General features: G+C 34.9%; 1 protein-coding gene across 1 annotated transcript in view; it reads right to left on the minus strand.

The window, feature by feature from the left end:
- SLC7A11 (solute carrier family 7 member 11) overlaps positions 1-24,460 on the minus strand; it is a 74,223-nt gene that overhangs the window by 30,215 nt on the left and 19,548 nt on the right. The window contains exons 5-6 of the mRNA XM_010379371.2: positions 20,350-20,449; positions 15,257-15,301 (exon numbers count right to left, since the gene is read on the minus strand). Coding sequence (XP_010377673.1) covers positions 15,257-15,301; positions 20,350-20,449 — 145 coding nt within the window. The remainder of the gene's footprint in view (positions 1-15,256; positions 15,302-20,349; positions 20,450-24,460) is intronic.

Below are 24,460 nucleotides of genomic sequence, written 5' to 3' on the forward strand. Positions count from 1 at the left end.
ACCTGCTCTGCCTAGCCACAGGCTTGCATCAAAAGCCCAATGGTTTGAAAAGCACCTATGTATTCAAACTGAAGCTTTCTGCCTTGCTGCAGTTCAGAGTCCACGTTGTGACTTGGCATAAAGACAAACAATTCCGTAGCTCAGAGAAAGACATCACTGAGTTCAATTTCTAGTGGCTTTCCCCCAACATTTGCCACTTGATCACTTCTCCTTGGCAAGAGGACACTGCACTATGAGGATTAAATAGCTAAACACTTACATATATTTAAAACACATTTAACCTTTTTCCATAAGACCCAGAGCAGCTAGAGAATAGTATCTTAAAATCATGACTTCCACTTGCTATCTCACTCATTTCTTTTTGTCATTTTCTGGCTGAAAACAAAGTTAATCTTGTTTTCTATTCAAATTTCTCTTTTACTTGCCTCAGGCCAGAATATAGAAAGTGAGACTTTGTTTGACAATATCAATAACAGAAAAATTAAATATTGCCTTCACAAATGATATTTAACCTATTTTAAGAGACAGTGTATCTGTAAAGATGTTAAAGACAATACAAAGCAGCTATTTCCTTATAATATTCTAACATTTCAGCATTTCCTAATCGTAAACTTTCTATTTTAGTCTTCTAACCAAATGACCTTCAGTAAACGACCTGAAATGTATTACTTACTTCAACTAGCCTAGCACCCTCTTTCATTATCTATTTGACTAACAGCTTTAGAAAGTCGAACGCAGGCAAATTTTAATGCTCTTACACATTTTTAAAAGCAGTTTTGTTCTATTCTCAAATGACATAGAGGTCACGTCTAATGATTACATTTCCCCCAGCTAACTTCAAGGCTAAAATCTTGCCATAGCCATCTTTCTTAGATTTCTATTCAACAACACTAAGCATTTGGAAAGAGCACTAGAAAAGGATCAAGATTTTAACTTATAAATATAGACAAATTAATCCATCTCTGTGGCTTCTATTTCATTAGCTTCACAATAAAAGGGTTGTGAATTTTAATGGCTCCTCCCCTTCTAACATCACAGGCTTTGATAATTTATTTTCTCAAGGTCAAATTAATTGTAGTTTTAATTATGACAATGAGTCCAATACACTAAGTCAAGTCAATGTGTGAATAGAAGAAGGTAACCAAGTAGAGAACTATTTGTACACACAGGTAATATGATAATTGAAACCATTCTGAAATTTAGAGACATTACTATAATAAATCTTTTGCTATCTGTCTCTTAGAGAACGGCCATAACCATAGAATATCAGGGAGGAAGAAGGAATAGCATTGTGAAAAGCCAATAGAAGAGATTCTTTGGAAGAGGTGGGACTTGGGATACCAAGAAAAGCATTGTGTGAGGAGCAGTCTCCCAGGACCTAGAAGTGACTTTGCTCATAAAATCAGACATTCTATTCTTTAATATCTCATTTTGTGCTATATGGCTATGTATTATAAGCTCTAGTTTTTACATATTATGGCATATTTTAGTGCTATGCCATGAACTTGATATCATAAACTATTTTTCATACAGTATTGTACAGCTTGATATATAAAACAGTGACCTTTGTATTTGATCACTGCATTCTCAATAATATGTATCAGTATGGGTTATTGTTTAAACTTTTGTGACAGAAAGATGTATTTTTCCACTTCTGTAATTTTAAGACAGAGCATATAAGAAAGGGAAAGAAAGATAATATGGTACAGCACTAAATAGCAAGGAAAACCATGTGATTTTAAAAAAATGAGCCTGTCTCCTTAGAAAGCCAATTATAAAATATTATATGTTCTTGAAAAACAACCTCCAGCATTGGATATTAGAAATGCTCTAACTCTGAGACTGAGATAACTGTCGTTTCCCATGGCCGGGTGTTTCAAGTAAGGGTGTCTTTTCCCTTGTGAGCATGGGTTTTGTCAAAGCCAACACTCAAGCAGTACAGAAGAAAAGAAACAGCTTCCCTATGTCCACAAATCCTGATCTGATAGTCCCTATAGGTGAGAAATGAACTAATGACATGATGTTCAATATCAGTAAAAAGCAAACCATCTACCATTAAATAAGTATCTACTATGAGCAAAGCATTGTCAGACACAGCCACAAATTATATCTAATCCTCACAAAGCTCTTAAGGTAAGCATTAGAATACCCACTTAGTTGGGAAAAGGAATGAATGAATGAATGCAGACTTTTGAAAGTCATGACAAGGATTGCTCCCTCTCTTTCTTTATGTATGCAGCATATTAGAAATATAGAAATGCAATCCTAACTAAATTATGGGGAATGTCTAATACTGAAATGTAGCAGACCCATCAGAAAAGATTCCTCTCATATAATTGCATCTATAGATACTTATGGGCAATCCCATATGTCTACGCTATTGAGAATAATAATGAATCACATAATAAAAGACTAATATAAACCTTCTGGACCACAGAGGCTACAGATCATTTTATATCTTCTGTGGGCATATATAGTAAAAGTAGTAAATAGGATTAGGGATTCGTCATAATGCCACATTAATGGTACTCTTAACAAGCATTTTTAAAATCTGTATTTTTCCTGGTACACTCCATATGTCACAAGACACTCTACTTAAGGTGATCCCTTAAGTAGAATTCAATTCTACAGGTTGGATATGATCCTAGATCTTCAGATCTAATAACTAAGTTTCCACTTTGAAGGGGTGCCAATTTGGACCCATTTCCTCCATTTACCCATTCAAACTTCTTAACATTTTCTGAGACAACTGAGGAAACTTTGGTCCTGCCTAATCTCCTAACCATCATGGGATCTGGAAAACGCCCATAGCATCCCTTTCTCTTGATTCATGTTCTTGACACTTTTTCTTAAGTGTCCCTAAGACAGATATTCTGTTTACATTTCCACCCTTCGGCCATGCTCCCATAGTGACGTACTCTCCTTGTCAAACTAGGTACTCTTGTGTCGTTGACAAGAATCATAGAACATGCTAGAGTTGAAGGGAGACTCAGAATTTGCTACTCTACCATTTCTTTTTTGCAGCTGATAACCCAGAGGCTCAGAGAGGACAAAAGATGTAGCTAAGGACATAAAATCAAATATTTACAAAACAAGAGCTAAAACTGGGGCCACCTGACTCCAAGTCCAGAGCTACCTTCACAAGACCAGTGTGATGCTCACTGTGCCTGGAAGTGCCCGTTGTCCCCAGGCTGACTCATATCGTGCACTGGCATTGCTATTTTACTCTCTTCCTTATATCTCCCTTCACTTAGAATACGAAATGAGTAAAATCAAATCGTTAATACATCTTATTTGAAATATTTAGAAACTCTGACCTAAGATTTCTATTTGACCTTACCATACTTACAAGAATAAGGAAAATCTAACTAAGGATTTCCTTTGCCTTACAAGTACATGACACCTTCTTCCCTCCCCACCCCAAGAAAATAGGCCTGTAGTGTAAGGTGTGCTTCCCTACATTGGTTCCCATATATTCAGCAATCTAGAAAGATAACTATAATATTTGAGAACTAGAAACACATTTAGGCAATAGTCTGTCATTTTTTCAAACTGCATATCCTTTAAATTGTGGCTAAACAATAATCCTTTTTATCTCTATTTTGAGAATTCCAATGCTTAACCAAATTCTCATTTCAATGCTTTTGAAATACAAATTTAATTTTAAAATGAACTATGTTCTCATTTAATTAAATCCCATTTGTTCTTCCATTGTCAGGGAAAATAAATGATAGTAAGATAGCTCTATATTTTTGCATAGTATGTAAACACTATGCTGATGCATCCTTCTTCTCTAAGCAGTCTAATCCATATCTTTGGGCTTGGACAGTGTGGAGATTATGATGCTGTTTGCCATAATTTCTGCCATATGATTTATCATATTGTTTGACTTTAGCAATGATGCAGGTGTATGAGGCAATTAACAGAGTTACTTGCTTTTATTAAAAATAAACATGCAAATAAAACTAAAACATATCTTCATAGACTATAACTTTTTAAAAACTGCATATGTGTCACAAAATGAAAATCCATTAAAATTGTCATAAAGTTAATTGTCTCCAAGCACTGCCTCCCATACATTCAAAACTTGCAACAGTTTTCCCACCCTCCATCCCACCATTGGCTACTGAATAAGATCCAAAATTCTGATAGTAGAGGCTAAGAGTTGCTGGCCCACCATTGGCTACTGAATAAGATCCAAAATTCTGATAGTAGAGGCTAAGAGTTGCTGTATCCCCTTATCAACATCCTACCACTATCTTGATTTTGACTCCTCTTCACAATCCTTTCCTTTAGTCAAAACCGTCTACATGCTATTCCCTAAAACCAAGAATTCTTCTATGGCTGTATGTATGCTCACCCGCTGCCTGAGCCATCTTCACTTCTCTGTTCTACTCTTCTAGGTTCTATTCTTCCTCCAACTTTCTCTTCCATAGCAAAATTACTTCCTTAGCCATTTAGCCACCTTGTACCCTCATGGATCAGCTTTTTTTTATTTCCCAAAGACCAGCTGTCATGTTAGAAAGAGTATGAGATCTAGAACCAGGCAAACGTGGATTGCAATTCTGGTCTTCTCATTGGCTAACTATATGGATATAAGAAGTTACTTCACTACTCTGAACTTCAGCTTTCTCCACCGCAGAATGAAGATAATATACAGTATGTTATTAAAAGTAATCTGAGGTGCTACTTTTATGCTGCAATCAATCTACTTGTTAGAAAGCAGATGCTGTTTGTGTTTTTAATGAATGGCTTATATTTTTAAATTAAACAAAAATTCATAAAAATTATCTGGGAGTGACCTTGTATTTGTATTCTTCTGTTTTGTATCAACAGAATAGCTCCTTTTCTAGAAAAAGTAAAAATAAATATTAAAATACATGATGTCAGCCACTCAGATCAAGATCTTGTTTGTCAGATTTCATAAAGGAGTTTCTTGGTAAGATAGTAAACCTAAAAATAGGTGACTTCAGTAGAAACACAAACAGTCCATCCATTATATCAGCACAACCAGCCAACAGTGACAATGACAATAGGAGTGTGAGCATACAAATATTTGGTTAAGAAGGAAAAAAAAAATCTGCCAGGAAGTCATTCTGATTACAATGTGTGAGCATATTGTCACCTGAGGGAGGTTAGTAGACTATAAAATAAATAGCGATTCTCATCATCTTCTGAACCTTTTAACTACTAATAATTGGGCACTTTGCTGATGATGCAGAACAACTTTTCAAGCTGATTAATAGGTCATGTATGTGAAAAGGCACTCCCTGTTCATAAAACAATTATGCTAATCCTCTAATTTTTTCAAAGATTATAAAATATTCTAATCTTTGAAGAATATAGGTTTTGGTTGCAGATGGTGTTTGTATATTACTTGTAGAGCTCATTAACATTTTTGAATTTCACATATTTTATCCTCACAACCCCATGAGAACTATAATATAGGGATTATCATCTTCCATTTAAAACTGGTAAACAAAGATTCAGAAGCAATTTAGAGGTCTGTCCAAGGTCAAACAGCTAGTTAAAAAGAGACAGGATTAGAATTTTGATTTCCTGAACCAGTGCTATTTTCAAAGACTCAGCAAGTAGATGTTTTTATAGTTCATAGAAGAAAATATTTTTTTCACTGGAAAGTCTCAACTTCACTTGGTTCATTTTAGATGTTTACATTGGTAATACAGTTTTAGCTTGTGCCTATCCAAATTCAAAAGTTGCTCATTTTCCTGAGCAGATCAATAATCTAAGTCAGTGTTGGAATGTGACTAGAATAAAGTTACCAAAATAATTTCAGTGCATGGTGTGTGTAAATATAATAACCTGAATGCATTTTGTCTCTACCCTTAGTGAACTACATGTGACATTATCCTATTTCAGTGAGAATCTTAAACAACATTGCATCTGCATGAATGCCCAGATGGCAGCAGGCCTTGGACTAGATTTTAGTTGTCCAAGAAGTTTTTCACCAAGTATGACACAGAATGTAAGCTTTACTTGTGAACCTCATTTTGGGCACAAACACCTAACTTTCAAATCCAGACATAAAGAAAAGAACAAGGGCAGCTTATATGCATAAATAAGAATATGGATGAGGGGGTCTATATACATGTGGACTCAACAGCTGGAGACAATCTAATAGCTGACTTACTGCTTCTGATTATGGAAGGTATTTCTTTTCAGATAACAAGATTCTAACTCTGGAATCTCTGGCATATTTTATTTAACTCTCATTTTGGTTGTATCTATTGCAGTCAAAATATTTGACCCATCGTTTATGACAGCTAACAAAAATTTATCTAGGCTTGAAATAGTCATAGCAATTAGCAGGTTGCTACCCAGCATAAGGAAGTAAAAAAGGCTGATAGCCCAGTTCAAGGAAGTTATATTAATACTTTCTCAATTTATCATACATGAATTATTGTTGTGTAAAGGTATTATAGAGAAGATCTCTGCATCTGGTTAAAAAGGATTAGATGGACTTCAAGGTCCCCTCAAATTTTGAAATTCTGTGATTCTATGACTCTACTTATCATGCCACTTGTATTCTCTCTCTTTCGCTCTCTCTCTCTCTCTCTCCCTCCCTCCCTCTCTCTCTCTCTCAGCTAATTAAAGAGAACAGAAACATAGCATAAAACTAAACCAGCCATCGTTGTTGCTCCTAAAACAAGAGTTTATTGTTCTAGCCTCAAAATATAAAATTCAATGAGATTAAAATTAGAACTTTGAAACAACTACTATGAAAGAAAGTAAAGCATTGCCCTTCAAATTTTGCCTCATAGTGGAATTAAAAAAAGAATCCTTATAACTAAAAAAAGAAAGAAAGAAAAGCTAAATGGCTTCCACAAAGAACTTGAAGGATTAATATCTGTCTTCTTTGATTACCCCATGATAAAATATTTTAATATAATCCTATAATTTCTGCACCACTTATTTGACACTTCAGCCTTATATGAACAAACTGTCTTTGGGCAAAATGTATTTTTTATGCATATGTGATGCAGAGAAATGCAGGAATTTTGATCCCAAGGTACATCAACCACATGTTCTATTAATGTGAGAAATTTTTCGAGTGAACAAAAGCAAGAGAGAGCAATTTGGTGACCTTGTTCTTTGAACATAGAATCATCTCTTCTCTGTGACATCTGGCCAAATACCGATCTTTTGTCTGCCTCAGTGGCTCAACTAGCACAATTCTATTTCTACTGTGAAACATATTTAAAAATGGATTCACCAAGCTTTATGTATATTTTCTAAAGAAAAGCAAAAAAAAAACACCAGAAGGATTCTAATTTAGGTATCAATTATTTCAACAATTGAAGAAAAGCAGTGTCTCATTTTAAGATAATTCTAAGGATGTCATATTGTCATTAGTACAGAGATGCCTCATTTTGCCCCAGGGAAGATCTTTATAAACTTGTAAATAAATTAATACATATCTTAAAAACATATAACTTGAGTATTTATAACAGAAACTTTGGAAATATTCTTTAAAATAATATTAAATGTTGTCTAAAAATGTAGATAACATTGACTTGTAATAAAAAGATTACAAAGTACAATATTGCTGTAATCTGCACATATATAGTTAAGATATTATATGTTATTTTCTAGCAACTATTAAGTTAGAAAACTATAATGCATGTAAAGATGCATTCTTGGCTGGGTGTGGTGGCTCATGCCTGTAATCTCAGCACTTTGGGAGGCTGAGGCAGGTGGATCACTTGAGGTCAGAAGTTCAAGAACAGCCTGGTCAACATGGTGAAACCCCATTTCTACTAAAAACACAAAAATTAGCTGGGTATAGTGGCGCATGCCTGTAATTCCCACTACTTGGGAGGCTGAGGCACGAGAATCGCTTGAACCTGGGAGGTGGAGGCTGCAGTGAGCCAAGATCACACCACTGCACTCCAGCCTGGACAGCAGAGTAAGTGAGACTCTGTCTCAAAAAACAAAAAGAGAAAGAAAGCAAGTTGCATTGTTAAGTTGTCAAAATACAAGATAAAAGACTTCAATTAACCTTTAGTCTTTAGTCATGTAACTCTGCTACAACACATTTGGGCAAGATATTTTGCCTATTTTGTTTTCTCATGTTTTTTACTCAGGTAACAGTTATATAACTGTCCTACAAGCAATAGGCCTTATAAAAGAGTATGGTAAAGAATTACACGATCAATAAGCAATTAATACAGACACACTAAGAATTTAAGACTGTAACATCTGAACTGAATGCAAATAACATGATTGTGGATCATTTGTAGACCAATCTGGTTGATCACACTGCCTTAAAGGTCTTTGGGCATTTTTCCCAAACCAAGTTTCACTTCTTCAAAGTTATCATTGGTACAAGGTGTGCTGACTTTGAGGCATCAATTAATATAAATTGGAAGTAGGCAAAGTATTAATTAAACATGACACTCTGATTATTTAAACCTTCTATTAAAGTTGATTATTCAGAGTGTGTTGATAGCCTGTTTTTCAAAAATGACTAATGATATCAAGGTTTACTGATTTCCTCTAAGTCTACTATTTCCAACTCTTCAAAACAGAAGGAATAAATGAAGTGAGAAGAACACTGGAACAAGGCTAATGGACAAACTGGCTAATCTCAGACCCCCAAGGTCAAAGAAAAGCAATTCATTTCTTGCCTTTCATCAACACAAGACATGATTTATCAATCTAAGAGCAGGATTACCAACATTGTACATCTCAATGACATGTTCTGTGCACTGTGTAACTTTTTGAACAATGACAGATTGCATAGTCACCACAAAAGTCACGTCATAAGGCAAAATTCATTACACTTGCACAAGCACTGTGATTTTTTTAAAACAAATGTACACAGTAGCAATCATTATTACTATACATGCCATTTTGGGTGGTGGGGAAGCCTTTTAAAATTCAGTTATTCCTTGGGATTCTATCATCTTCATGGTCCAAACTTTGGACATTCATGTCCCTCAAAATACAATCCTTACTCTAATATATTAATTTGTGGAATCAGCCATCATGTTATAGATAATCGGTAAAGGCAATATTCTTATGTTATTATAAAAGTTCAAGAGCAATTGTATTTGAAATATTGCTACTTCCATGAATTCAAAGCTATTCTTGGAGAAGAAAACATTGTAAGAAAGATCATGGGAAAATTTCTTAACGTTATAAATGTAATCACACAAACAGGAATTTCGCCCACCTTTGTTTCTCATTCGATACAACACTTAAGGAACTGTCCTATACCACCTACTTATAATAGCAGCTCAGAAGTTATTTCATGGAGTAATGGTTGATAATTTGAAAGATTTCTCAAAATGAAATTACACCTAAAGTGTAGTCAACTGAGATCATGGAAACTTACTCTGCATTCGATATATTTTAATACACATTGGTATTTTCACTAATCTAAATTAATCATCATCTTTCTATTAGGTCACAAATTTAGGAAGATTTTATTGTCTAGGTGGAGGAAGACCATAAAAGGTGTTGTATCTTCAGTGGATGATTCATTTCACCAGCTGCCAGAAAGTTGCATGTTGCAGCACACCTGGACACATGCATCCATGACTGATTGGGAAACACATTTATCTTGGCACATCACAAAGGAGATGGAATCATAATTATTATCCCTTGTAACTAAAGGTATTTTGGAGCTGTATCTACCTAAAAAATAATGCAAATTACACATCTGGGCTAGGTCCAATAATTTTACCATCTGCGCTTGATATTCACCCATAAATATTTCTGGAAGCATTCTCGGTGTTTAAAAAAACTTCAGTAAAGTTTCAAGATACAAAAATCAATGTATGAAAATCAGTAGCATAACTATATGCTGATAACATTCAAGCTGAGGGCCAAATCAAGAATGCAATCCCATTTACAACAGCCATACAAGCAACAACAAAAAATACCTAGAACTACATCTAACCAAGGAGGTGAAAGATCTCTGCAAGGAGAACTATAAAACATTGTTGAAATAAAATGTAGATGACACAAACAAATGAAAAAATATTTCATGCTCGTGTATTAAAAGACTCAATCTCATTAAAATGGCAGTACTGCCCAAAGCAATACACAGGTTCAATGCTATTCCTATCAAACTACCAACATCATTGTTCACATAGTTAGATAAAAGTATTCTAAAAGTCATATGAAACCAAAAAAGAGCCTAAATAGGCAAAGCAACCCCAAATTAAAAGAACAAAGTCAGAGGCATCACATGACTTGACTTCAAACCATACTATAGGGTTACAGTAACCCAAACAGAATGATACAGGTACAAAAACAGACAAATAGACTAATGGAACAGGTTAAAGAACTCAGAAATAAAGTCACACACCTACAACCATCTGATCTTCAACAAAGTCAACAACAATAAGCAACAGTGAAAGGACTCCCTATTCAATAAATGGTATACTTGGATAACCAGCCAGCCTTATACAGAAGGATGAAACTGGACCCCTATCTTTTATCATATACAAAACTTAACTCGAGATGAATTAAATATTTCAATGTAAGACCTCAAACTCTAAAAACCCAAGAAGAAAACCTAGGAAGTACGATTGTGGACATTGGCCTTGGGAAAGAATTTATGACTAAGTTCTCAGAAGCAATTGCAACAAAAACAAAAAATGACAAATGGGACCTAATTAAACTAAAGAGCTTCTGCACAGGAAAAGAAACTATCAACAGAGTAAACAGACAACCTACAGAATTAAATAAATTACTCACAAACTATGCATCTGACAAAAGTTTAATATCCAAACTCTATAAAGAACTTAAACAATTCAACAAGCAAAAACCAAGTAATCCTATTAAAAAGTGGATGAAGGACATGAAGAGACACTTCTCAAAGGAAGACATACAAGTGGCCAACAAACGTATGAAAAAATGTTCAACATCACTAATCATCAGAAAAATGCAAATCAAAACCACAATGAGATAGCATCTCACATCAGTCAGAAGGGCTATTATTAGAAAGTCAAAAAATAACAGATGCTGGCAAGGCTGTGGAGAAAAGGGAATGCTTATACACTGTTGGTGGGAATGTAAATGAGTTCAGCCTCTGTGGAAAGAAGTTGGGTGATTTTTCAAAGAACTTAGAACTACTATTTGACCCAGCGATTCCATTATTGGGTATATATCCAAAGGAAAATGAGTAATTCTATGGAAAAGACGCATGCGCTCGTAAGTTTATTGCAGTACTATTCACAATAGCAAAGACATGGAATCAACTCAAGTGCCCATCAAAAGTGGGTTGGATAAAGAAAATGTGGTACATATACATGTACTATGCAGCCATAAAAAAGAATGATATCATGCCCTTTACAGCAACATGGATGCAGCTGGTGGCCATTGTCTTATGCAAATTAACAGAGAAACAGAAAACCAAATACTGCATGTTCTCACTCATAATTGGGAGCTAAACATTGGATACTCATGAACACATAGACAGGAACAATACATACTGGGGACTATTAGAGTAGGGAGGGCAAGACGGGGGCAAAAGCTGAAAAACTACCTACTGGGTACTATGCCCCCTACTCAATAATAACAGGATAATTCATACCCCAAACCTCAGCATCATGCAATATATCCATGTAACAAATAAAAAAAAAAAACTTTTATTTTAAATTCAGGGGCTACACATGTAGCTAAATTATGGGATATCTGTGTTATCTTGATGCATGCTGAATCTAAAATTCACTGTTGGTGGGAATGTAAATTAGTACAGACAATATAGAGAACAATATGGAGGCTCTCAAACCACTAAAAATAGAACTTCCATATGATCCAGCAATCCCACTACTGGGTATATATCCAGAAGAAGGGAAATCAGTATACTGAAGAGATATCTGCACTCTTATGTTTATTGCAGCACTATTCAAAATAGTGCTGCAATATAAATACATAAATATAAATATATATAAATATATATACTATATATAAATACCACACTTATATATGTGTGTATATATAGTATATATGTATATATACCATATTTATATATAGTATATATAATAGTATACATAATAGTATATATACCATGTATATAAATGTGGTATATATACATATATAATAGTATATATATACAAAAATGTGGTATATACACTCTATATATGCCATATATACTATATACACTATACATATACTATATATACCATATATAATACTATATATACTATACATATGCTATATATTGTATATATACCACACATATATATGGTGTATATATGGTATATATACCACATTTATATGTAATATATGGTATATACATACACCACATTTATATATTATATATACCATATATACACATATATATACACACTAGAATACTATTCATCCAATAAAAGAATGAAATCATCAGTTATTTGAAGCCACATATATTAACCTGGAGGACATTATATTAAATGAAGTAAGCCATGCACAGAAAGACAAATATTGTATGTTTTCACTCATGTGTGAGCTAAAGAAAGTTGACCCTATGGAGGTAGAGAGTAAAATGATGGTTACCTACGTTAGAAAGTATAAGGAGAAAGTAATGAAGATAAGTTGGTTATTGAAAACAAAAATACAGTTAGATAAAATATGTTCTAGTGTTCAGTGGCATAGTAAAGTGACCATAGTTATCAAAAACATAGTATATTTTAAATTAGCTAAAAGAGAAAATTTGGAATATTCTCAATACAAAACAAGATACATGTTTGAGTTGATGAGTATTCCAATTATCCTGATGTGATCATTACACATCGTATGCATGCATCAAGATAACACAGATATCCCATAAAGATATTTTATGGATCAAGAATGCATAATAGAGATAAAAAATGCCTATGAGGTTTGACACTAAAAGTTTGGAGCAAGCTTCAAAATGGTGTAATTTTTCACATTTCTTTCAAAAGCTCTGAAGAAAAATAATTGCTTGGAATATTGAATTCTAGAAAACACTATTCTAGAAAACACTATGTGAATAACATTTACCTTGCTCTAATAAAGTATATAACAATAATAGTAGTAATGACAACCAATTATATAGAAATTAAAAAATGACAATTACTAATCTAAGCACTTTATGCATATTAATCAGCAACACAACCCAGTGAAGTATGTGCTATTATTATTTCCATTTTTGAGATAAGAGAATTTCTTTGCAACAGAAAAAAAAAAAAGAAAGAAAAAAGCACTGAATCAATACATCGCCATCACTGTTCCTTAGTATCTGTGTGCACTAAATCATGGACCTTATCAGTGGTGTGCAACTAAGGCCCTTCATTTAAAGAAGAGAAGGAGACAATCCTTAATTGGAACACTAGTCTAGTGGAATACATCAGAAATTTGGGTTGAGGTAATAATGGCGTAAGTAGCTTAAAGATATGCTTAATATTCACAATAGTATTACTGTACATGTGTCAAACAAAAATCATGCTTAAACTGTTAAATAATATTAAAGATAATATGAATTATATCTACACCACTGATGTATCATATAATAAATGTTGTGTTATAGGTCTTGTCTGCAACCCTACAATTTGCCATTTGCTTATAAAAAATATTCTCATGTTAAATTCTAGTAACTGATGTCTTTAAAATGTCTTTAGACTTAACAGACTTAGTTACAAACCATAATAATTTATTTCCCATAAAAGAAATTCAATAAATATTTTATATTATATCCAGTAAGAACTGTCTTTTCTCTACGCTGCTGCTTATGTACAAGCTATTCTCAAAAACTAAAAAGACAGGCCAACCTATTTATCTCTGTAATCAATGGGTTTACAGTCATAAGGTAGTTTGCCATTTCCAAGTAATGCTTAGAAAGAACTAGCTCTTGGGAAATATGTGTTCTCGACCTACAATTCCAGTTATAAATATGACAATACTAGCATAAATTGGTCATATTTCTTAATAAAATAGACTTTCACATGTTTAAATTACATATTGATTTGCATAGCAGTTGAATCAGATACCAGTTGCTGGCTTGTGTGTTCTAAACTCTGACATTCCTGGTACTTGGCCAGATATAATCAATTTACCATTTCCCAAGACTCCAGGTTCCAGAATTTCTTCGTCTATCTTAGTGTGAATTGTCAATCCTTAGGCATATTCTTTGATGTCCAGGCTATTTCATACTGATGCACCTTTGTACTTGTTCTTTTTCCTAGAAATCAGTGTGTGTTTGTTTGTGTTTGTGTGTGTTTCTCCTCTCTGTCTCTCTCTTTCTCTCTCTCCCCACTGCCTGCCCCATACCCCTCTTCTCTCTCACTTATATTTACATAAGGAACACCTACTCATCATTTGAGACACTATTATAAACAACATCTCTCTAGATACACTTAAGTATTTCCTTCTTTCCTTTATTCCAAATTAGATAAATAATCTATTTTGGTACCAATCACACTGTTACATTTATTTGTTTACACATTTGACTCATTGACTAGTCAACAAAATACTTCAAGACAAGTCTTATGCATCATGAAAGCTGTTCCCAGCACAGTGACTGGAACATAGCAGATGTTCAATAAAGTAAAATGAATTAAATAACTTTATAATTTAGTCTACATTTTATCCTATACTATAGTTCCTAAATTTTCCCTCTTTTGCCCATGAATTATTTTTCCCTGTAGAACATCCAATGTTTATGAACAAATTATAAGAATAATTCATTTTTCTCTAAGTTAGTTCATTTTGAAAATATGACATAAATCACCATCAAATCATCCACTTATCAAATTGCTACCTGGAAAGAAAGAGTAAAACTTATCCAGTTCCCCAAATTTGTAAGTTCCTATAACATTCTGCAGGTATTTCTAGGTTTTTGTAAGTAATCATCCAGTAATTACACTACTCACTTTAATTCTATAGTTATGAAAAAAGATTACATGAATTGTTAGAAATAATTAACTTTTTGAGTTCAAGCTATCCTGTGGGTAATTGAGAGTCCATATTAAGTTACATGTATGCATTGATATGGGATAGGCTACTTAAAATATAACTTTATTCTTTCCTATGTTCAGGTTAAAAGACAACTTAGTATTGAAAGTAGACTATATAATTAAGCTATTTGTATATAATTATAATATATAATTATGTATATAATTTATGATAAAGTCAAATAAATCTTATCTAAGAATTATAGTGATGATGATGATGGTAAGATTGACTAGCCCACACTGAATTCCTTCTTCAAGTCTGCTTTTCAAACTATGTAATCTTAAATTTTATCCTTCATAAAAATTTCAGGGTACATCTGGCTACTTACTTTTCAGGGTTTTCCACTTCTTCAGTAACAAAGTTGAGGTAAAACCTAAAAATAGATAAATAAATTATAAACTATTAATAGATTTTACCATTTTCCAAAGTCTCAAATTTTAAATATTTAACATTGAACACAGAATTATGAAAACTATAACAATACTTATAGTAAGATGAAAATATCTAACAACTAAATACTCCCATAAAACATTTTTCTATTTAGCCATATTTGTGGAGTTTTTATCATGTGTCAGAAATAGGCAAGTGGTAAGCCCATAGTCTCAAGGAGCTCATAGTTCATAGAATCTCCCACAGAATAGTGTGATACAGTGCAGATCCAATACTGGAGCAAGCACATGGGAGCCAGAGGGCAGGTCTAGCCCAACCTGGTAGGTCAAAGGAGGTTTTCTAGAGGAGGCATCACCCAACTTAAACCTTTAAGAATTGCTTTATCTTACCCTAGTTAGGTGGTGTGAGGCCATTCCAGACTGAGAATAGCACACGAGCACAAAAGTGTGGCAGAGGGGTTAGGCACAGGAAAATGAGCACCCGTTTAGTATTCTGCAGTACAAGTGTGACAGAGGGATTACTATAGAAAGAGCCAAACATATGAAGGCAAAGACTTTTCTACCTTTTCGTTTTATATGCTTAGAAAATTTTTGCGAAATAAAAAAATCACTTATTCAATATAATCTTCTGTTATCTTATTATTATTAAAAGTAACCTTTTATATAGGTATGCAGGAGCACAGATTCATAGGTACAAATTCTCTAAAATCTAAAATCAAGTGGCTGGAATATTAGTTCATCAGCTCTTAACATACTTTAAGTATCTCTCCAGCTAAAACAAAGATGAAGAAACCTGTAGTCAGGCCTCTGAGCACAAGGCAAGCCATCACATCCTCTGTGACTTGCACGCATATGCCCAGATGGCCTGAAGTAACCGAAGAACCACAAAAGAAGTGCAAATGCCCTGCCCCGCCTTAACTGATGACATTCCACCACCAAAGAAGTTAAAATGGCCGGTCCTTGCCTTAAGTGATGACATTACCTTGTGAAAGTCCTTTTCCTGGCTCATTCTGGCTCAAAAAGCTCCCCCACTGAGCACCTTGTGACTCCCGCTCCTGCCCGCCAGAGAACAACCCGCCTTTGACTGTAATTTTCCTTTACCTACCCAAATCCTATAAAATGGCCCCACCCCTATCTCCCTTCGCTGACTCACTTTTCGGACTCAGCCCGCCTGTACCCAGGTGATTGAAAGCTTTATTGCTCACACAAAGCCTGTTTGGTGGTCTCTTCACACAGAGGCCTATGACACCTGTCTTGCTCCATCTTTATAAAACCATCTAAATTCACAAGTAGTCAGTTGATGTTCAAGGTTAAAGTGTCTACAATTTTAAGGACTGTTTTAAGTAGAAACAATTGAGGAGCTGACAGAACTGTAGCAATAACGGTGATCTAAAAAGTCAGCAGCCAAAGATTTTTTTAATGACTAGAAAGTAAGTTTCTATAAATAGAGATTATAGTTACACCACAAAAGCAAGTGACAATCAGTACTTAGATCTGGAATATGCACTCTAAGAGGGGTTTGATGTGTTTGCTATAAGCCTGAGGCAATGGGAAGTAGCGGAAGGGAAAAGAAAAAAAACACAGGCACCCCAAAAAACAAACACCACCACCAATGAAAAATCACAACACCAAGAAATATTTCTAGGCTTCTCAGGTCAAAAATAGCCAGTTCCTTCCTAATAGTTGTTTTAGAAAGTAGTCTTTTCCAACAATGTTAAAGTAAGAAAGAAAATATTTATGAAAAATAGAACAAAATTTCATATGTTTGCCATAGCTCCAGGGAGTAGAGAAAAGGAAAGGACTTGGAGCAGGGTGGTGGGTAGGAAGGAGAAAGCTTCTTGTTTTAGTCCAAACATTCACACATCCTGTGGGAAATCCACCTTTACATTCTAGTCTCCAGGAATGAGTCCATGATATTCTCTTTGGTTTACAACACTTCAAGGCCTCTAGAGAATGCTCATAAGATCTATTGTTCCATCTTTTCCATGATTGTGCATAAAAGGTACTGCAATGCTAGCAAAGCATTCCAATACCCAACTATGTGAATTATTTTTAAAAGGAGCTTCTTCTTTAGATTAGATTTGACACAATAGTACAAAATAATCCTAGCAAGTGCTTTAGAAAGACTAAATCCATTGAGGATAGGATTTAAAAGGAAGAGAAAAAGACACTGAAAGCGATTTTCTATCATACAATTGAAAAAAAAGAAAACCCTACCAAGCAATGTTTAGCTTTGGATCAGGATATGGGACTGAGTTCCCCAGGGCCACAAGGGGGACTGGCAGATGTATTTCTCTGAATGCAGACCTTGGCAATGTTATTAACATTGTTCTGACCCAACTGTGTGACCTGAGTTAATGATTTCTTTTCCCCTACTCAAGTTTCTGTGAAGTAGCTTTATCATCCTAGAAGATTCTGCATTCCTCAGAGACAAAAGCCTCCTCTATTCATATCCCCACCCTGCGCTTGGTGGTATCTTTTTCCGTGCTAGCAGAGCAAGGTCTCCAGGACAACAATGGTCTTGCTGCTTTTACTTACAAGCTAACAGGCTGGGCGGTAAGCTCTGATGACAATAGTTGTTTTGCTTCTGACTTACTCATTTTCAATGCCCTCACCTTTTTTAGGGGGGCGTCAAACTTGTCACAGCAGGAGCATAGGGAGTGGAGAATCATTTACAGTTCCCCACTGATAATTCTACAACCCAGTCTTGTAATTACATCTTGAAAGCAAGGGAAAGGTCAGAAAGGCAGGGATCACATTTGGCAAGTAAATAAATGCCCCTCTCTTTAGAATTATTTTAGGCTCCATTTTGTTTCATTAACATCCAGATAATAACTTTTCCTCTAGAACTCCACACCAACAGACTATATTTTTTCTAAACATAGCTTCCTTTTTCTGAGACTGATGACCATAGATTAACAACCAGATTATTTCTACGTCTTCACAAAGCAGCATTCAGGTAGCACAACAACCTGTTATAGAAACACGGTTACTTATCTGTCCTCTACATAAGCCACTTGTATCAGATAACATTCCATTTTAAATCCTGGACTTATTTTCCAATAATGTGATTGAACCCTGAAGGAAATAAAGAAATCAATGGTTTCTTGGTCTTTCATATAAGGAGTAGACATGAGGATTATATGGGTAAAAGTATTAAAAAAGGTTCACGTAAACCCCTTTTACCTTGTAATCAGAGTAACATTTTGGGGTCAGCATCAATAAAGTTAAATATTAATACGATAATTCAAAATGAAAAGGGTCTGCATCCATGGAGAAATTCATTGGCCCTCAAAAGCCTACATAAGCGGAGAAATTTTGCTCTACATAAAGCAAGTGACCTGAATTTTTAGCTCTGGCTATTAGAAAAGTAAGGAGGGCAAAAGAATATTTTAAGATTGCATGGGAACAGATCTATGGTACTCGCAGGCAAAAGAAATTTCATTCAACAGAATTAATCAAATCTCCCTTGTGACCATCTTCACATTCCACACTCGTGATTGCATCTTGCCCGGCTCCCAACACTTGGCTGTAGCTGAAAGCTTTCTCTACCTCCCTGCTTTGCTCTGGTGTCTCCCAGTGACCCTCACAGTAGCTTGGCTTCAGCCCCAGGGCACAGAGCTCTGATCCACGCTGAATAGCCATAGAACAGTTGATTCTGCTTTAACCCTGTGATCACGCTCAGTTCTTTTGATGTCTAGCACCACATTGAGCTTCAGACAAAAGCAAAAAGACTTCAAAAATACTGAGTGATTCTAAACTAATGCTTACATATAATGGTTATAAAAATATTCTGGGAATATACAAATATTTTACACTGATCTCCTTAGAACTATAATCTTCTAACGATCTTCAAACGTATTTTGCCTCAAAGGCCATGTTAAGATTTTAAGTTCCCATACTCCCTAATTATCCTCTAATACTATATTTTCATAATTCAATGAGATTAATAGGGTAAATACTCCATTCATTTTGAAATATATCTATGTTCCACGCATTGGCTAGAAGGTAAGATCTTAAAAACTAAAGAAACAAAAGGAATTATATTTGTGTTGGAAATGCGTTCATATAATTTTTGAGCTAGTAGTTTCCTAATATTACATCATTCTCACAGCTAAAGCTGTATAACAATGAGATTTATAGAAAATTTAAAAATAAATATTGCCATAATTTACCCCAAAACAATGAAATTTAATCTTACTATAACAATTTTGATAATTAAATAATACCTTGTAGGTTTCCTTGCAACTGTCATCTAAACTAAATCTTACAAGGTCAATAAAATTTACTGAAGAAAAAGTCCCACTCTTATCCATGATTACTGGTTTTCAAGTATCTGAACAAACAAGGTACAAATACAAAGTTTTAATGCCTTAACTAGAAAGGTAGGTATCACAGGTGGACATACATCAAAGGAAATATATCTGTGGCATCAAGATTTTACTCATCTTTATTTTTTAAATTTTCAGATGTTGGGGAAATTTTAAGGAACATGTAAGGTTCTTTTAAATGTAGACTGTCTAGCAGAGTTTACTGCATTATCTTGGTTTCTCCTTCTCTGCCTTTAGATTACCATTACCTTCTGGGAATGTCATACTTATTTCTACATCTGAGTTACTTCTCTCATGAGAAGCTGGAAAAAAAAAATCAATTAATCACTATCTGTAAATACCCTTGGAGCTTTAGCTGAAAGGCCTTTTGACAAGCAAAGTATTATTCTCTAGTACCTTACGGCACTATTATGTCCTTACTGGTACATACTTATAAGTAATTTTTATTGGATCTTAAGACCCAGCATTTGTTTGTTTTTTATGACATCAGGTTAAATCTAGCAGTCATCTTGACTGGAAACCTGTTATGTTTGTGTTGTCATATGCAAAGTAATTGGCCTGGTGGAGGGGACAATACCTTATTGCTATTATGTGGATTATGCCTATTCACATTTGCCTGGCACCTTGGTTGGCACTTAATCTGAGTGCATAATGGGATTAATGAACTACATAAACCACCAGATCTGTAGCTATCGACTTACCAGCCAGCATATGCGTACATTCCATAATAAAAAGCCAGTGGCAACCGCATAATACTTGAATCTCTTCCTGAAAAGGCGTCTTTAAAGTTCTGTGTTTGACCTGTAATTAGAATAGACTGATTTTAGGATTTTTCCAAGAATTGGTTCTTATTCACTCTTAACCAGAAACATGGGGGTGTGGAGAACCATACTGTTTTAAGTCTAGATTTCTTACTCTATGTTGATTACCATCTCTATCAATGCTGTACCCATTCTACAGAAGGGGTTCCAAAAGTATATTGATCATTAACACTATTTCACATTTCTCTTTTAATAAATGTATAACAAAGATGAAAATGTCATTGAAAAACAATCCTCTGTTTGAGGATGCCTCTGTTGTGACCATAAAAGAAGACTAAAGGGTTTTCTTTTTTTTTTTTTTTTTTTGAGACGGAGTCTTGCTCTGCCACCCAGGCTGCAGTGCAGTGGCCGGATCTCAGCTCACTGCAAGCTCCGCCTCCCGGGTTTACGCCATTCTCCTGCCTCAGCCTCCCGAGTAGCTGGGACTACAGGCGCCACCACGTCGCCCGGCTAGTTTTTTGTATTTTTAAGTAGAGACAGGGTTTCACCGTATTAGCCAGGATGGTCTCGATCTCCTGACCTCGTGATCCGCCCGTCTCGGCCTCCCAAAGTGCTGGGATTACAGGCTTGAGCCACCGCGCCCGGCGACTAAAGGGTTTTCTGTAAATTATAATCTTTATGAATACAATAGAATTCTTAAAAATGAAGATAATGTTTTGCTTGGCAAAAAAATATGCAGAGGTATCCAAGGTTCTACCCTTAATGAGGAGATGGAAATAAATCCCAGGACTCCTTTCCTACACAATTTACCTTTCTGCTTTCTGTTTATCCCACGTTGTTCCTTAGAGGCCTACCTCCTAGAACAGAAGTTGGAAAACCCTGAGGACCATGTCTGCCAACCCAAACTGCAAGGATTTTTTTTTTCCTTTTTTTTTTTTCTTTTTTTATTATACTTTAAGTTCTAGGGTACATGTGCACAACGTACGGGTTTGTTACATATGTATACATGTGCCATGTTGGTGTGCTGCACCCATCAACTTGTCAGCACCCATCAACTTGTCAGCACCTATCAACTCATCATTTACATCAGGTATAACTCCCAATGCCATCCTTCCCCCCTACCCCCTCCCTCTTTATTTTTTTGAGATGGAGTCTCACTCTGTGGCCCAGGCTGGAATGCAGTGGCAAGATCTCGGCTCACTGCAAGCTCCGCCTCTCGGGTTCAAACGATTCTCCAGCCTCAGCCTCCTGAGTAGCTGGGATTACAGGTGTGCGCCACCATGCCCAACTAATTTTTGTATTTTTAGTAGAGATGGGGTTTCACCATGTTGGTCAGGCTTGTCGAGAACTCCTGACCTACTGATCTGCCCGCCTCCGCCTCCCAAAGTGCTAGGTTTACAGGCGTGAGTCACCGCGTCCGGCCACAAGCCTTTCTTGCAGATAAAGCTTTCTTTATAATATAAGTTAAAAATGCCTATTCATGAAGTACTGCCCATTCATGAAGTATTGCCTGATTTCAGCCTATAATAGCAGAGTTGAGACCATACAGCTTGAAAAATTGAAAATATTTACCATCTTTTCCTTTACAGAGAAAGTCCACTCACCCTATGACCCTGTCCTAGAGAATGACATTTTTTTTTCCTAGAAAGATTGAAAAGATATTATAATGAATTCTAAAATAAATAGGTTTCAATAAATTTTGCAGCAACATGTAAATTGAACACTTTTATTCATCACCTTTTTCTCTATTTTGTGAATCACAATGGAAGTTTTTCTTTTCTATCTTTTGAATAGTTTTAAAAGTTAGAAATTCAGATTCACTTTAGTCAGTCAATATTCAAACTTAAGAGGAAAAAATGTTTCTACTACCCAAAGAAAATATCAAATGAGATTATCCAAATGGGAAGTGAGACTTTGTTTTAAAATAAAACTTCATGTAAGTAAACATAAGAGGGACAGAGGGTGGATGATGTGTATGAGGCACTCTCTCTTCCAAGTCAAATCTCAGTTTTTCCTGCATTCATCGCCCAGGCACAACATATATATAAATATAATATGTGTGAGTATGAAGACCAAAAATGAAGAATGTTGAGTTATATACTAAACAATTTTTCCGTCAAAGTAAATGATTCCCAAACATAGCTCACTTTTTAAATGATACGATAAATTCAGAAATGCCCATTTTACTAAGACATCGTTGTGTCCTTCCAGAAGAAAAACATAAGTAGTGGAATTAAGAGAAAAGTATCTGTTGAATATTCTTTTATCATAATCTGTGGTCTCTTTGGCATAAAGGCACAATATTTCTAAGAGTACAGCACCAAAAAATCAACAAGAAAAGCCAAATTCTGTAAAGACTGGGTCACAAGCACAGATCTTCAAAAGTGCCATTTTGAGAATATTACGAAAGAGAGGTATTTTGTTTCTAGAATTCAGGAATATTTTGGCTATATAACAGAGGTCTCATGAAGATTAAAGTCAATATTCAAAGGAAAGTTCAACAAACCCTCATAAGTGAATACATTACATACAACTACTTTCAGGATATGATTAGAATAGAAATAAAAGCACAATCTGTATTAACAAAGTCTCTTACTAGAGTTTCAGATTAATGTGAAAAATGTGTGATCATGTGAGAGATAAAGAAAATCACAATTTTATAGTAATTGAGCAAATATATCTGCTAACAATGGTCTCTAAAATGTTAAAACTTACATTAAATGTGGTAATATTCTCAGGGAATTTCTCTGTTGAGTGAGATCTCTGAATAAGCCTGTCACATTAAGCATTGATATCATAATTATTGATTAAAGTATCTCTGTATTGTAGCCACCAAAAAAACCTCAAGATATATCATGACCTCTGCTCTCAAGGAGTTTGTAATACAGTAACATTTGAGCAACCAAACCCTTCCTCATATACATATATAAATACCTGGTAAAAACTGAATGTAGTCTATAATGCTACCTATAGTGTCTTACATTACACTAAAAAGAAAAAGAAAGAAAATATATCTTAGTTTCAAGTGATAGCGTATAATCTTTTGGAATCTAAACTAGTATTAAAGAACAGCCAATGACCCAGAGATTCTGCACTTTTCAAATACTGAAGAAACTCCTTACAGAAGACTGAAGAGTTAGCTCAGAAAAATAAAGCACTAACAAAACAGATTATTGTGCCTACATTCCTAATAAATAAGATAGAAGTGAGCAGGCTAGCTCTGTGGAGGCCAAGCTGTATTAGACGAGCAAGCTCCTGTATTAGAAGAGAAGCTCCTGTCTTCTCTTCAGAGCAAGCTCTAATGGTCAAAATCTACATTGTGTTTATTCTGCGTTGGCTGCGGTTGCCGGATTTCATCAAAACATTTCCGCCAGCAGAACTCTAAAATCTCCCGTTGGGCTTATTAAATGGGCAACAACAGCTCCCTTTCCCAGCTCCAGAATAGCTGATCTTTCAGTGTTTGTCATTGTTTAATGCTTCTACCAACAGTGGTGATTTTACCAAAAGTTGGCATTTCCTTTTGCCTGGTGCAGTTCTTCTGCAACATCATTACATTTCTCTATAAATTCCCTTTCTTGGAACAGACAACATGAATGTAAACATTAAATACTTAACATGCCCAAGTTACGTCATTCCTTTACCATTTCTTCTCACTTTCTCACTTCCTGCTATATTCCTGTTGCTAATTCAAGGACACATGTGAATCTCTGTCCTTCAACAATTTCCACTGAAGTCAAGCAACTGCATGTGCCTTCTTTCCTAAAACAACTAAAACTCTAAATATCACCTCTCAACTTCTTTTTTAAAATTAAATGTTAAACTCTATAAAGCAAGTAATCACAGAAATGCAAATTTTATATGAAAAATAATGTAACAATCAAAATTCAGTTTTTACAACTATTTTATTGTGATATAATTTTGCTGTTTAGGAATGCTGTTCTGATATTGACTCCTCTTTTGAGGATACCATTCTCAATTTAAAAGGAATAATAACCAGAAAGTCAAAGAATTATTGATCATCTTTTATTATTTTCCAGATACCTTTTTCTCT

Source organism: Rhinopithecus roxellana, chromosome 2 (genome assembly GCF_007565055.1).
Source record: "Rhinopithecus roxellana isolate Shanxi Qingling chromosome 2, ASM756505v1, whole genome shotgun sequence".
NCBI classification, from domain to species: Eukaryota; Metazoa; Chordata; class Mammalia; order Primates; family Cercopithecidae; genus Rhinopithecus; species Rhinopithecus roxellana.